Source organism: Hemibagrus wyckioides, linkage group LG01, assembly GCF_019097595.1.
Source record: "Hemibagrus wyckioides isolate EC202008001 linkage group LG01, SWU_Hwy_1.0, whole genome shotgun sequence".
Classification (NCBI taxonomy): Eukaryota; Metazoa; Chordata; class Actinopteri; order Siluriformes; family Bagridae; genus Hemibagrus; species Hemibagrus wyckioides.
The window spans coordinates 13,797,945-13,812,411 of NC_080710.1; the positions used below are offsets into that span (position 1 = coordinate 13,797,945).

The following is a 14,467-nucleotide window of genomic DNA, read 5'->3' on the forward strand; positions in this document are numbered from 1 at the left end:
AAGCTTAACAATGATATGTACTAAATTAAATGCTGTTGCTCACTGGAGTGAATTCACCTATTATTTACAAGTTGCCCAGTCTTATTTGGCTAACTTTATAAAAGATCTGCAGATACAAAACAGCGATTCTTTCATTCATCAAAGTAATCTCTTTATCCTGGCCATGGTTGCACTGGGTTCATCTAGGGTATATCCTGGAAACACTGACTGTGAGGTGGCAATTCTGGATGAGACACCACTCCATGGCAGGGATGCATGCATTCATACACATTCACATGCTCACTCCAGCCCACCTTTAGTTATGGGGTTTTTTTGTGAGGAAACCCACCTGGACCCAAGAAGAGTGTGCACAGAAGCTCAGCATTACATCAGGGACTCTGGTGAAGTGGCAATGTTATCAGCTGCATTACTCTGTCAGTCAAAACTCTGATTGCACTCGGAATCAACTTTAAATAAAACATTATTGCATGCATCACAATCTTAGTTGTCAATGTTTTAAAATAAACAAGGTTCTACTCATTATCCAAGCTTTTATATGATAATTTTAAACAATGCACATTTTAACCTAAAGCTTTAATTTGTACCTAATTGTTTATACTAAGACACTTCCACTTAGGAAAAAACCTGTGTGTCCTCCCCCTAAAGGCCTCCATTCTCCTACTGCATTGCACTAGCACTTTTTTAATGATGGCAGACTTTGATTGATGAGTTGAGCTGACAGAGCTGGGATTGAGGAATCAAGGACGTATCAGCTTGAGGTTTTGAAAGAACTAATAGTGAAATAAAACATCCTGTGTGCATTTAATTTCACAATGCACAAATGTATACAAATGCTGCACCTATATTGTCCTGAATTTCTGGGTTTGAGCAATTCACACTGTTGATGAGAAACAGCACTGAGACTTCTCCTCAGATTTCTTGTAAACATAAAGACTAGATTAATTGTTTTGTGTAGTCCAGCATGCCTGGTTTTAGGCTTGATACATGACAAGTGTCAAAGAGTGATGAGCAAGCTTGTTTAATGTACCATATCAAATCATTTTCTTGAATAACCATTTCTGTTCCTATAATAGTGTTATAGTATAATGTAACAATATATTGTCCACTGCAGTGCGTAGGCAACCATTTCCGAACACGGCGAGTTCGTTTGTGTGCGCGACTTTTATTTTGAAAAATCGGCAGCCATTTTGGAGAAGAGTCCGGTAACTGCCGCGACATTGGATTTATGGATACTTGTTTTTGGTGTTTTGACCAACTGAAACTTCATTTTTTTCCCCACTAAATTTCAATAATAAATCTATGATAGCTAATTTGCATTTGGGGGCTATGTCACGTCTGTTAATGTAGAAGTTCCGTTCTTCACGAGAACTTAATGTTAAATGCTGTTTAATTATATCGGAAATAATGGAGAAAGTACGTAGAATCTTGGTGCATTTATCCAAAGAAAGCGCAGCTCCACACCGAGCCCAGTTTGTTCAGGTCAGTTCAACAAGAGCTGCTGTCAGTGTCAGTGCTTATACACTTGTACAAATAGTTTGACTGGTGTTTTTATATTCCTAGAGCATTACTGGCCATTTTATTGGGCAACTGGACGACCAAACAACGGTGAATTGTTCCTTGGAAAACAACCGATTTTTGTTGTTTGAAGGAAGCCAAGAGAGGGGCGTGCCTCTTAAGGTTAGACGTCAACAAGCGTTATGTCATTGCTGAGTACATCATTATTATCGTCATTCGAGCCGTTAATCATTAATCATCCAATTAAAAAATGTTTTCAGGGTTGCACGTTAAATGATTTATTAGACAGCATAGCGAAAACAGTTCCTACCGTAAGATTTTGACATTACTGATCAGTATGGTAGTATGCAGTTCTTTTATTTTGCCTCCTGTGGATGAAACTCACTTTCTGCCTCTAGAGGGCGCCGTTCTGCCCAATCAAATTGCTCTCTCCCTCAGAGGCGGAGTCGATTCCTCCAGACACTCTCCGGAGAGGGGTGGATGTGGGCGTGGCCATACTGCTCCAGTCAGCCAATCAGAGGCTGTTGCTGACCAGGCGCGCTCAGGCCCTGCGGATTTTTCCTAATGTGTGGGTCCCACCTGGTGAGTATGATGGTGCTGAGACTGCAGAGTGTTTTTTTCCCCTACGTGTTACACTAAACTGCAGCTTTAGGAAAGAACAAATGGAATATCCTCTTTGTTCAGTCTCATGCTTTTTATAAACTTTATAAGCTAAACTGTAATTTGCAATCCTTGGACCAACAGGGCTGAGTGTCACTTATTGCACAGATGCTTAATATCTCTTAATACCTAAAGAGCCATTATGCATGGACATTATTAGTGACTAAATGTTGTTCTCATATTCTGCAGGTGGCCATGTGGAACTGGATGAAAAGGTATAGTTTGAATTACAGCCAACTAGAGCATCATTGGCACCCTTTAGTAAAATGGTTATTTAGTATTTGAATATATTGATTTTTCGACAAGCAAAGAACATAAAGGTCATAGTTTTAACATTCAGTAAAAGATTTTTATAAATTAAATTTTAACACTAAAAAAGTTGAGGTTGTCAGGCTTAAAAAATCAACCATTAAATCAGTCACAGTATCAAGCTATGTGCATGAAAAAATTCCTTCATGTGAACAACCCAGGAAATTCAGTGCTCCTTGAATCGTTTGTCACGGTCAGACCGAAAGTGAACTTTGTTACAGTATTTTATGTACAGCATTGTGTTTAGTGTATATGTGGGCTGCACCCGAAGAGAAGCACTTGATACTCATCCCATTGTAAAACAGGGTAGTAGATTATTGATTTGTTTGGGCTGTTCTGTGGCTGGTGGTGCAGAGGCTCATGAATTTTTTTTTTTTTGCACCAGTGTATTTTAGCACCAAACCTTGTTGCTTCTGCCAGAGAGTTAAAACTATTATTACTCTTGCTAGTGGATTTTTCAATGCTGGGTGATATGACAATATAATATTGATATTCTAATAAATTATGTTACTAAATCAAATTACTCACTCTAAGCTGTTATTTAAAACATTAAAATGTGATTTTTAAGTGTTAAATATTTTGTACAATACATTTATGCTTGTTATTTTAAATATAAAAATATTAAATATCGCAGGCAGTTTGTGACCTGTGTATTGTGATACATATTGTGCATCCTTGACTTGCCTTTGAGAATTGTAATATGGCCACCATTTTTACCATGACAGTGACCTCAAACATACAAAAAAAAAAGAACATTAAAAATTGCTTGCTTGGAGGAGTGAACCAAGATCCAACTCCAGTCTAGATCTTTAATAGGTATTTCATGACCAGGGCAGGTGTCACAAAATATATAAAGGGTGTTGATCAATTTGAAACCAGTGTTTTGCGTGGCTTTTTTGGGTAAAAAAAAAAAAAAAAAACAACCTATGCACCTATATGTTCTTAAAAAACTTATTGCCTATGTTAATCATGCTTGTGCATTTTCTCAAAGAGTGTCAAATATTTTCGAACTAACAGGACACATCAAAACCATTTCTGTTTTTGGTTTCTAATGTTTAACCAACCTTTATAAATGCATTACTTGTGCAGATTAACCAGAGGCCCATCAATCAAATGAAGATCAGACATCCTTTGGCATTAAATATATCCTCTTTCTTTTCACTTCTTTTGCATTAGCTGTTGGATGCAGGCCTGCGGGAGCTGAGGGAGGAAACTGGACTCAAACTAGACCCTGAGGATGTCTCCTCCTCTCAGCTGCTAGGCCTCTGGGAGGTGAGCTCAAAGTGCTGATGTGTAGACACACTGGGCCAAACCAAATGGTCTCTAGGTTTGCAGCACAGAATAAAAATCAACTTCATAAAATGTTTGAAAAATATTAATGTTGCAAAAGGCTACCATGAAACCAGGGATCATTACTGTTGAAAATTCTTCAGATTTTAGGCTTTGTATCTTTTTTCTAACTTTTTTTTCTTTTTTCTAAGTTTTTCTAATGCTTTTTAATCTATTCAGTAGATAATAGCCAATGTGGTCATTTTCACTTGGGGATTTACCTATAAAGAAAAGCTTTACAATAAGACTCTTCTCACATCCTGACTCTTTCACAGTCTGTATACCCACCCATGCTGTCCCGAGGACTGCCCCAAAGACATCACATTGTCACCTACATGCTGCTTTGCAGTAGGCAGACACACCTGCACCTACAAGTAATGCCAGTCTACATCATCTCATCTCAGCTCTATGCAGCAAAAATGCCATTTAACTCCTAATGAAAGAAAGATGTAACTGGATTGTATGTGTGTGTCATTATTATCTATGAACCTGTCTCTTCTTTTCTTATTAGTCCTATATAAAGCCAGAGCCTGCTGAGGTGAGTGCTTGTGTGTGGGTTGATGCAGGACTGGTCAGGGCTATCGTATCTACGGTGGATGGGGAGGAAAAGTCTTTTCATGTACCTGCTGATCTTCCTCAATCTGTCAGGTATTAACACAGTCCTGATTAGAAGTGTGCTTTGCAATAAACATAAGTTATGAACACGTCTATGAAGCTTGCAGCATGCAGATGAGCAGTTCAGATGTCTTTTGTAAACATTCTGGGCGTCTTTTGCTTTGTCAAAAGCATAGAATTTTCTGCCTGATTAGTATTTTACTCGGAAAACTGTCACTCAGGACACCTGGTCACTTTCAGGGTTATCTCAACTATAGAACTGTTTAATTGTAGTTTTACTAACAAGACAATCTAATTGGGGAACACTGTAGAATCTCCTGTGAACATCATTCATAGCTGAGCTTCTGTAAATGCAGATCATATGTTAGTATTGAATGTTCTTATCTCTGCCCTAATGCTTGTGATGCTGTGGTGTCCTCTGTGTTAGTGTTACTGAGGTGTCTCCTGATGGCGAGCTAAGTGAGTCGACACTGCCCGTGTCAGTGTTCTGTAACCGGGCTCCAGCCGAGGGTGAGGATGTGGAGCGGGTCAGCACCGGAACCAAGTATGCCTTAGAGCTGTGGCTGAATGCTCTGGGAGCTAGCTGTGAGAAGGGCTAACTGCAGCAGACGTATTCTCACTCTCAGGCCTGATCTGTGGAACCCAAAGAAGCACTTGATATTTACCTTCATAATGCTCAGAAGTTGTTTATGCTAAGTGCCATGAAATTGATGATGACAGGATCTTACTTCTGATAAGCATCTCTGCTCTTTTTCTTAAACATCTAGCATGAAACGTTTTCCAACCACAAGAGGGCAGTAAAGATGCTTGTTACTGCTGAAACAAAAGTCTAATATGAATGTGAATTGTTCTCTCAGATAGTAGTGTAGCTAATTTAGTCTGTTGATTTCTTCATTTATTATTACTAAAATAGTAGTGATTTCTCTTTTATTTATTTTTTTCAGTACATTACACACAGATGATCTTGAACTCATTCTGCAGCACTAAGAACCTTGAAAGGCCTGTGGATATATGCTGAGTGTATCACACAGCATGTAAACTATGAGCTTATTAGGTGTGGTCTTGTTTCTTGTAAAACGATAACAGTGGCACAGGCCATGCTGACCTGTCCTGACTTCTAAGGACCATGATCACTTTTATAGACTGTAATGTAGGTTATTTGAATCCCAGTTGAGCAGCAAATGAAAATGAAATTCTATTAGTTGCTAAAACATCAGCAGGTTTATTATAGTAATTTGTATGCTGAGCATTTATTAAAAAAAAAAAAAAAAAGTGTTTGGCCTCATACATAAAAGCACACCATGAGCCTTTTTGACAATGCATTATGTTTTATTTAGTCATTTTTCCTAAAACTTCAGTTTGACTTGAGGAGAGACAGTAACAGCAGAGCAGGATATCTTGTACCTGTGTACATTTTTACTGGCTTTTAATTCTTCTTTTTGGTAGTTAGCTTCTAAATCTAATTGGAACCCTCAGTAATACAAAGATAATTGTGTAATTCAAAAGGTATTTTTGGCACAGTTCCACCATGGGTGCAACCAATGAGTAAATTAACTGTTGATTATTTCATGTAAGAGTGTTCAATCACCTTGTTACAGGCTTATCATTATTGTTCTACAATGTTTATCAGTTTCACTCCCGCCTGTCCTGGATAAGGCTGGGTGTAACAGGATGTAGGAGATATGGTATAAGTCACAAAATAAATTCTGACCATACAAAACATATAAGACTACATTTCTACATAGATTTAATGGATGAATTTGCAGATTGTTCCATACACTCAGGTTCACTTCTCTATGTTTTTCTTTCTTTTATGAAGAACAGCTCTTTAGAAGAAGGGTTCACAGCACTCTAGCTGAAAGTCTGTCTATCACCATTCTCTCTCTTTCCCTCTTCTTCCCTTTGAGACCTGCAGGAGAATCTTTGAGCTGGTCCCATCCACACAAAGAAACCTTTTTATTAGCACAATAGCTTCAGGAAGCAATGACCGTGGGGGCTGAGGTGATCTGGACACTGGCACAGCTTATTATCCCTAATCCTGCCCCCATTCAACACTGTTTAACCAGAGACATCTCTGGTTAGATTTGCAAAAAAAAAATGCATTTGTATATTTGTATCAAACATTTTCCTTTTTAAAATAAAATGACTCATTTTCCAGACAGAATATATATTGTAATATTTCATTCTTGGTTGCAAAGCCTCAGAGACCCATTTGAAATGACATTTTGCAATAGATTTCAAAACAGTTAGCAATTTGGAAGCAGTTCAGTTTACTTCTATGATCTAAATGTATTTGCAGTCACTGTCAGTAAACCATTTTGAAGCAAACAGATACTGTCTCATCGAACATTAGAGTTGTCCAAAGTGTAAGTAATAAGCAATAGTTGGTGATTGCTTTGAAATCAGTGTTATATATGCAGGATATTGTACAGTAGTATCCCCATTGGTTATTTGGAATGACAGTCTGTGATCAGCTTTTACATGGTGCCTCTTTGATCGCTGGTCTGGTAGGTGGAAGGTACAACATGGGAGCTCACTGGCACCTGAATGTTGCTGCTGAGTAGTGGTGAGTAAATTATTCCGTGGCTTTCACTGTTTAATTCAAAAGTTGTACCACTTGACTTTAAGCCCTGGGCGTTCACTTGTTCATTGTGTACATTCCAGTCCAGTTTTTAGGAGGTCTCGCTGAGGCTGAATCCTGTTAATTAAGATTCTGTTAGAGTATTAGTATGTGTGCTTATTGAATTCTCTTATATTTGCAACAATTTCAGTAACTTTTTGTCATAGTTTCATAGTTCTCTGAATTAAGTTTGAGTGAGTAAATAAAGGGCAAAACTCTTTCTCTGGGAGCTGCTGTGTGTGAGTTTGTTGTAGTCTGGACAGCATGCAGGCTTATTTATGGCCTATCAATGGCCTCTTTGTGCGGGGGAAATGGAGCAACAGTCTTCACTGACTTCAAACAGAATCCCAGCATAATCATTTAATATCATTTAATGAAATTAATCAATTTCATTTTAATATCATATGAGTAAATAAATATTCTTTAATCAATTTATTTAATGAATATGTAGCAAATATGTAAGAAGCATCTATATCGTTGTCTATACCACATCCCTCCAGCTTCATGGCTGTTTCTAATCTCTTTGGGCAAAAATGATAGTGATAGTGTGAGGTATGAGGTCAGTTATATAGCATTTATAAACATTAGACTATAGAAAATCCTCATTGATGAAAACAACTGTGCAATTGTGTCTTAAATGATACTGATGTGTGTTTGTGTGTGTGTGTGTGTGTATGTGAGTGAAGGCAGTGTTCTTTCTATGTGTGGATGAAGACAGTGCAGTGTGAGGTCTGATAAAGCGTTAGCTCCAGGGCAGTTGGGGGAAAGAGAAACACAGAGCAGGAGTAGAGTTTCCCACGCCTCAGGTTTCCCTGTCAAAGCTGGCTGGGTACAAAGGAAGCCCTATACAGGTGGGAGGGAAGTGGGACTGGGGGCTGTTTAGTAACTGCAGCCAGTTTTGCCTGGATGAACATTGTGATGGGGATGCATGGGGAGTCCCTGCAAGAGTGTGTTGTTACTTCCATATCTCTACATCTGATTGCCAAAGGATATGTATGTAGGAAATGTAGTGGTGCATATATTATAGAGTGTGAATGTGTGTGACTAAAGGAGGTGCTGAGTAATCTGGATCACAGTTTCAGATTCCAAAAGTCAACTGTGGTCAGAGTTGTATACATTTGGAAGCATGAAGCATTTTTTTGATAACATTTTTTATGTCACTGAATCTGAGTCTTTATTTTGAGTTAGTCTCTCATTTTAGTGTGGTCATAAGTGACATAATATGACTTATATAGAGCCAGTAGTGACTGGTGATACCAGTTTACTTTCACTCAGTACTCAGGACTCTTAAAAGGAACATTATCTTTGCCTTTTATCTTTTTTGCCAGTATGTAAAAAATGTTATTAATACTTTGTGGTCACACTAAGGACACTAAGGACACCCACAATATAGTAAAACTCTTAGTTTCCCCAAAAAGGTTTTGATTGGTGTGCTCTAGTTAAAGTGTGTTAAGTGTGTAAAACCAAAAATTAGATGGAGGTATAGATGGAGATTCACTCACCAGTGACTTGCCGTTGTGTGAGTCATACGTGCTGTGAGTGGAGTACATAGGAATGTCGGGGTTATAATAGCCCATTGGGTCTGGATCAGACACATTCATGAAGCCACGCTGTTTCCACCAACAGCACCAAAACAGCAGCTGTGAGGAGGAGCATGCTTTATTTTACGTTTCAGCAAAACAATGACACAACAACCATGTTCCATTCACAGCAAGAGCACATCAGCGTGAACAACAGACTTGTTGCACCCAAGAGACATCAAGAATTCAGTGCAGAAATTCAGTGCAGAAATTTCACAATAGCTTCACTATGTAACAATATATTTATGGAATAGAAAAGAAGAAACATAATTGTTAATTGTTATTTAAATGTTACATAAATGTTATTGTATGATACAGCTTAGGTATTTTTGAATGGTTTGATTGGTAGTCTATTTAAGGCTCACCAGCAGTATGAGGAGGACAAGCATGAAGAATAGTATAATAGCCGCCAGCACGAGGATGGCAATGCCCCAACCAGGCACACCCTGCTCTGTTTCCACTGTGTGTGATCCTTCAGGTTCTGTGGGATTTTGTGTTACAGTTTTACCCACACTTTCTGATGAACTGGAAGCAGACATGGTTGATATGTTGCTGCTTGGATGTACTGTCGTGGTTGAAGAACTGGAAGCAGACATGGTTGATATGTTGCTGCTTGGATGTACTGTTGTGGTTGAAGATCTGGTAGTAGACATGGTTGATCTGTTGCTGCTTGGATGTACTGTTGTGGTTGAAGATCTGGTAGTAGACATGGTTGATCTGTTGCTGCTTGGATGTACTGTCGTGGTTGAAGACCTGGTAGCAGATATGGTTGATCTGTTGCTGCTTGGATGTACTGTTGTGGTTGAAGAACTGGTAGCAGACATGGTTGATATGTTGCTGCTCGGACGTACTGTCATGGTTGAAGAACTGGCAGGAAAGATGGTTGAAAGACTGGTATCAGTGGTGGATGAGACGAAGGCGCTTGAAAGCACTTCCATACTTCTGCTGTCTGAAGTAGTCTGAGAAGTAGAATTGGTGAAGCCATGGCTATGAGTGGTAGAATAAGTTTGTGGGGGTGTGGTTGAGGAATTATCATCTATTGATTTGCTTTGGCCACTGGAGGTTGAGGCTGAAGTTGTAGAAATTGCAGACTTTTCATTTCCATCTTGATGGTGTTCAGTGCTGGTGGGGGATGTAGTCATAGCGGTGGTAGAATCAGAAATGTTTGTCAAGAAAGGGAGTTGGACAGGAATGGGTTCCTGATCTGGAAGGGGAAGACAGAGTCATATTGATAGTTAAGGATTTACAATCATGCATTACTATGTAATGTGTTTATAATCTATAGTGTAATATTCTTTTGAGAAACAATACGAGGGATGTTTTACCTGCGGTATAGTTGATGTTTAGGTCCAGCGTCAAAAGCGAGTGGTGGTGTTCATAATTGTTAACAAACACCTGCTTTACCTTCTCTCCACTTTCCTGCTTAGTACCAAATATCACTGTGGAATTGGCAATCACAGATCCATTGCTGAGGAAAATAAAATTTACACATTATAAAAGGACTAAAGCAGATTTACGCCAGACCAAAACTTACAAAAACAAGCCATCTTTTTTGTTTAATCTACTTTAATATTGTACTTCAAATTTATTATTTATAAAGTATTTACTGTTTAACCTTTTTATTTACCTGAAAGTCATCTCTGCAATCTTTTGATACTCTACTGCTGATGTAAAGTTATAGATCTCAGAAAACTGAAAAAAATGGGGAAAATTAAGATGTTTATGAAAAAAAATGTATATTACTAATAATGTCAGACTACTAGTCAGTTACATTCTTTGAGTGTATGATTACTCATTAATGAAGTTTTTTGGGGTTACTCTGTGTCTTTCTTTCTGTCTGAGAAAAATAAGACCTCTTACCACATTCTCAACCTCCCGTCGTAGTACTTTATAGCTCTGTGAGTGGTGGTCCTCAAGAGATTCATTGTAAATCTGATTAGTTATTTTTATGCTAATCATAAAGGCAGAGAATTCATATGAAATTTTTGTGCCAACTTCAGGTGCTGCTGTGGTATCGCCAGCGGTAATAACACCTGCACAATCAAAGCCAAGAAAATATTTACTCAAGATAATCAGCTATCGGTCAAATGGTCAAACATTCTTATTTCAACATATAATGAGATAAAGACATAAAAGTTATGCTGCATTGTCTTTATATTAAGAAATTTTCATTCAAAATGTGGGACAACTGGAGTGTAGATACAAAATGTGTGACAATGACACGAGAATATTTTACAAAAATGAAATAATCTCCTTCAAAATAAATAAATAAATAAAATAATACTGTAATATATATTAATGCAGTACTTATATATTACTTATTATATATATATATATAAATTACATTGTATTCATTCCATACATGTTTTCTAGTGGTCCTTGAGGAAAATAAAATCTAAGCATTATATACTTTTTATAGAAAAGATTGCCAAGTAAATTTGTATGATGACTTCTTAAGAAGAACATTTAATGAAATTCAGTTATTCACAGCTTTGACAAAGAAAAAAATGTTGCTCATAATTGTAAAAATATTGCAAATTGATCTCCTCGTTTCATCTTTATTTCTGTACATCAAAGAATATTTTAACACCTTACCTGACCAAAGTACTAGGAGCCCAATAATCCAATAAAGATTCATCATTTCTCTGATGATTACGCACATTAGTGCTAATCCTTCAGCCTGGAAACTCTTCTGCTCAGCTTTTGTCCGGATAGAAACAGTGCTTTAGATGCAGTGCCTCACTTTGAGAGTGAACAGTCCCTTTATTGTTTGTGCACCTGAGCAGGCATTGGGGTGGGACCCATCTGCTTAATCAGTGGGCCACATCCATGTGGATACATTAGTCTACACAGGCAGCAAAATGGAACTATGCTTCTGCATGCAAATGATGAAAAAATCATAGATTGGAATTGAGTGAAAAAAATTTTTTCTGTGACTGTGGAAGATACCTTTATTGTTTAAAGAGTTCATGAAGAGGTTATCAATAAGATAAGATAAGACAAACCTCCTCAACTAGGTGTTCATCCTGAAATGATGCTCAGTACTGCCCACTAGTGACACATTTTGGAGCTTTATTGAAGATCAGTTAGATGTTACTTTTGAATTGTAGTTTAAAACGTGTAAAAGATTAACAGATATAGATAAAGGAAAAGCCTCACAGATAGTGATCAGTTGAAACATGTGAACCTATGCAGCACAAGCAAGATGTCTTTGTGATATTATTAACAATCAAAGACAGTTATGGAAAATTTGAAAGTAGGTAGCCTCTTTGCGGTTTTTAAATTGAGGTCACGACACATCAGTAGCTTTGTTGACGAATGAAATGAAGGTAACATGCTATTCTTAGCAGTTTTCATTTTTCTTAAGTATCAGTCGAAGAGGTTAGTCAAGATAACAAGATGCTTTACAGCTTCTTTCTGATTTTTCTAATTCAGCTTATATGTACTGGTAAGACAAAAAAATTAAGATATGTTAAAAAAAAAAAAAAAAAAATTTTGTTTTACTTTTTTTCTTTTGTGTTATAGGTGGGAATCTGGTCTTCCAGTCTTCCAGTCTGACTGTGGATGTTGGTACAAATGTCACATTAATTTGTGATATTGCAACTGCATTTGGTCAATGCTCCTCTGTCAGATGGCTGCTGTACCAACAAGAAACTGGCCTTAAGATCTACATCTCAGGCATCAGGACCATTACCAGAAAAGCCCAGCAAGACACACTATGTACAATGCAAATTTCCAGAGTCTGTCCTTCAGATAACGGCACTTATTATTGTTTACTGTTAAATGAAGGTGTGGATTTTATGGGCAATGGAACAGAGCTGACAGTCATGGGTAAACATCCTTAAGCTATACTCATTTAAAATGAAATGTATGTACTGTATGTATTCTGGTCTCGAGCGTGTATTGTGTTTGAAGTCATGTTTTGTTTTACAGCTCCAGATATATCCAGCAAGCAGAAGGTGAATACTCATGACCTCAAGACAGATTTACAACAAGGTATTATTTTTTTAGTTTTTTGATTGTTATTGTTACAGAATTAAACCTTATTTTGTTAATAGGAGTTTGTTCAATTTTATTGAAGTTTTACATTTTGTTCATTAGTTTCAGTGTAAATAATTGGGAAGTTTTTTGTCGACAAGATTTATAATAACTTATTCAAGTAGCTCATTCATTTATCATAACTCATAACAACTCACTTATAATTTTATTCAAAGGTAGAGTTTTTGAGTACTGCTAACTGAGAAACTCTCTCTGTGTTACATATTGGCTATGATTAAATTATCTCTATCATCTATAAACAGTCTTTTTAACCCTTTAATGTCCAAAGCAATAGAAAAAATTCTTACTTTGCATTATTTATTTAATTCGGTCAATAATAACAACAATATATAACTGGTTTTTTTTAACAGACCCCATAATTATTTAAATATAGGCCTCTATACCAAATGGCTGCCTAATCGGCTTGGGTTAAGTTAAAAAAAATTTGTTAATGAAATATAGTGACTCTACCAAACCGGTTTTATTGCAGTGCAGGAACATCAGTGTTTAGTCCCTGTGGCTGTTGTGGGAGGAATCTCACTTCTGATCATCTTGGGAATTTTAGCCGTGATTACCTGCCACAGAAGAGGTATATAATGAATATGCAATGTAAATATCTGTTATATCTGCGATATGATATCCCAGGATATGATAACGGTAGTCTTTAAATAATGAGCCAACTAAATATATTGTATATATCATGCAAAAATGTTTACATTAAAAATGTATATTCAGTTATGAAATCTAGAAATATATGTTTATAATATGCAATATACTGATGCAATATTTTTAAAATGAGGTGATTGTTTTCTTCAGCTGTTTTGATGCATCCGAGAGGCAATAATGTATCACGGCAACATCAACAAGTAAGAATAAAAAAGAATCAGCTATAACAATGTCTTTTTACAGAGCCAGAGAAGTAACAGCTACACAAACTGAATTATGATAGAATTTACTTCTGGTCATTCAGCACAACATTTTGAATAAATTATTATATAAATTTTATTATGTGTATAATAATTATAATAATTATATTATGTGGCTGTTTTTGAGAGATAATGAAGAACAAGATCTAGGGTTAGCCCATGGCTTGTCATTTAATGTACCTTTGAGGACAAAAATACAGAAATGCTTCCCTGGCTCTGCTAATTTTTTTTATTTTACTTTCATAGAAATATTTTTTTAATGTGTCTGTAATTATTCTCCACAGTCCTCCGGTGAGACCCAGTATGCTAGCCTGATGTTTGTAACCGGGAGACGTAACCATGTTGCAAAATCCTGAACCTAAATCTTTAGTGGTAAACATAATTTTGGTTAAATTCATCATATGAATAGTCCTGTACATTCTATCTGTCTGCTTTTTTCACCATAAGTTTACTATATTTTACAATCTTTTGCTAAATGTATTAAAATGTCAGCACTGCAACTTAAAAGTATTCAGTGCTGAGGGCCAGTTCTCGATGAACTGTAATATTTCTTGTTTTTCATACAACAGCAAACCTGATTTTATTCAGTGAGTAATTATAAAGCCCTTTATAACTTGACTGAGTCAAAACAGACCTAAGAGCACGGGGGGGGGGGGGGGGGGGGGGATATATAGGACAGGCAATCTCTAGGACTTGAATTGTGAAGCAGTGCTGCAGATGTGCTCATTTACAACCCATCTAGTGTCATGATTTGCTGTAATCTGCAAAAACATTTCTGCACTCACGGGAAGTATATGACAAATACTTATACAAACTTTATGATTATTCTAAGATAATTATACTCATTATTTAAATTAGGCTCAGTATTACAATAT

The 14,467-nt window shown here is 36.8% G+C and overlaps 2 protein-coding genes across 2 annotated transcripts; one reads left to right on the plus strand and one right to left on the minus strand.

Moving 5' to 3' along the window:
• Positions 1-1,153: 1,153 nt before the first annotated feature.
• Positions 1,154-14,233, plus strand: nudt17 (nudix (nucleoside diphosphate linked moiety X)-type motif 17). The gene is made up of 13 exons (XM_058392315.1): positions 1,154-1,479; positions 1,561-1,677; positions 1,914-2,097; positions 2,365-2,390; positions 3,661-3,756; positions 4,089-4,187; positions 4,325-4,461; positions 4,856-6,994; positions 12,154-12,459; positions 12,562-12,624; positions 13,157-13,255; positions 13,483-13,532; positions 13,877-14,233. Exons 1-8 carry the CDS (start codon positions 1,405-1,407, stop codon positions 5,025-5,027), a joined length of 906 nt encoding a protein of 301 aa, XP_058248298.1. The 5' UTR covers positions 1,154-1,404; the 3' UTR covers positions 5,028-6,994; positions 12,154-12,459; positions 12,562-12,624; positions 13,157-13,255; positions 13,483-13,532; positions 13,877-14,233.
• On the minus strand, positions 6,980-11,362 carry LOC131354540 (uncharacterized). The gene is made up of 7 exons (XM_058392302.1): positions 11,224-11,362; positions 10,489-10,661; positions 10,256-10,320; positions 9,954-10,096; positions 8,994-9,832; positions 8,551-8,688; positions 6,980-7,141 (listed from the first exon to the last, which is right to left on the minus strand). The coding sequence occupies exons 1-7, from the start codon at positions 11,288-11,290 to the stop codon at positions 7,130-7,132; spliced, it is 1,437 nt and encodes a 478-aa protein (XP_058248285.1). The 5' UTR covers positions 11,291-11,362; the 3' UTR covers positions 6,980-7,129.
• Positions 14,234-14,467: the final 234 nt, after the last annotated feature.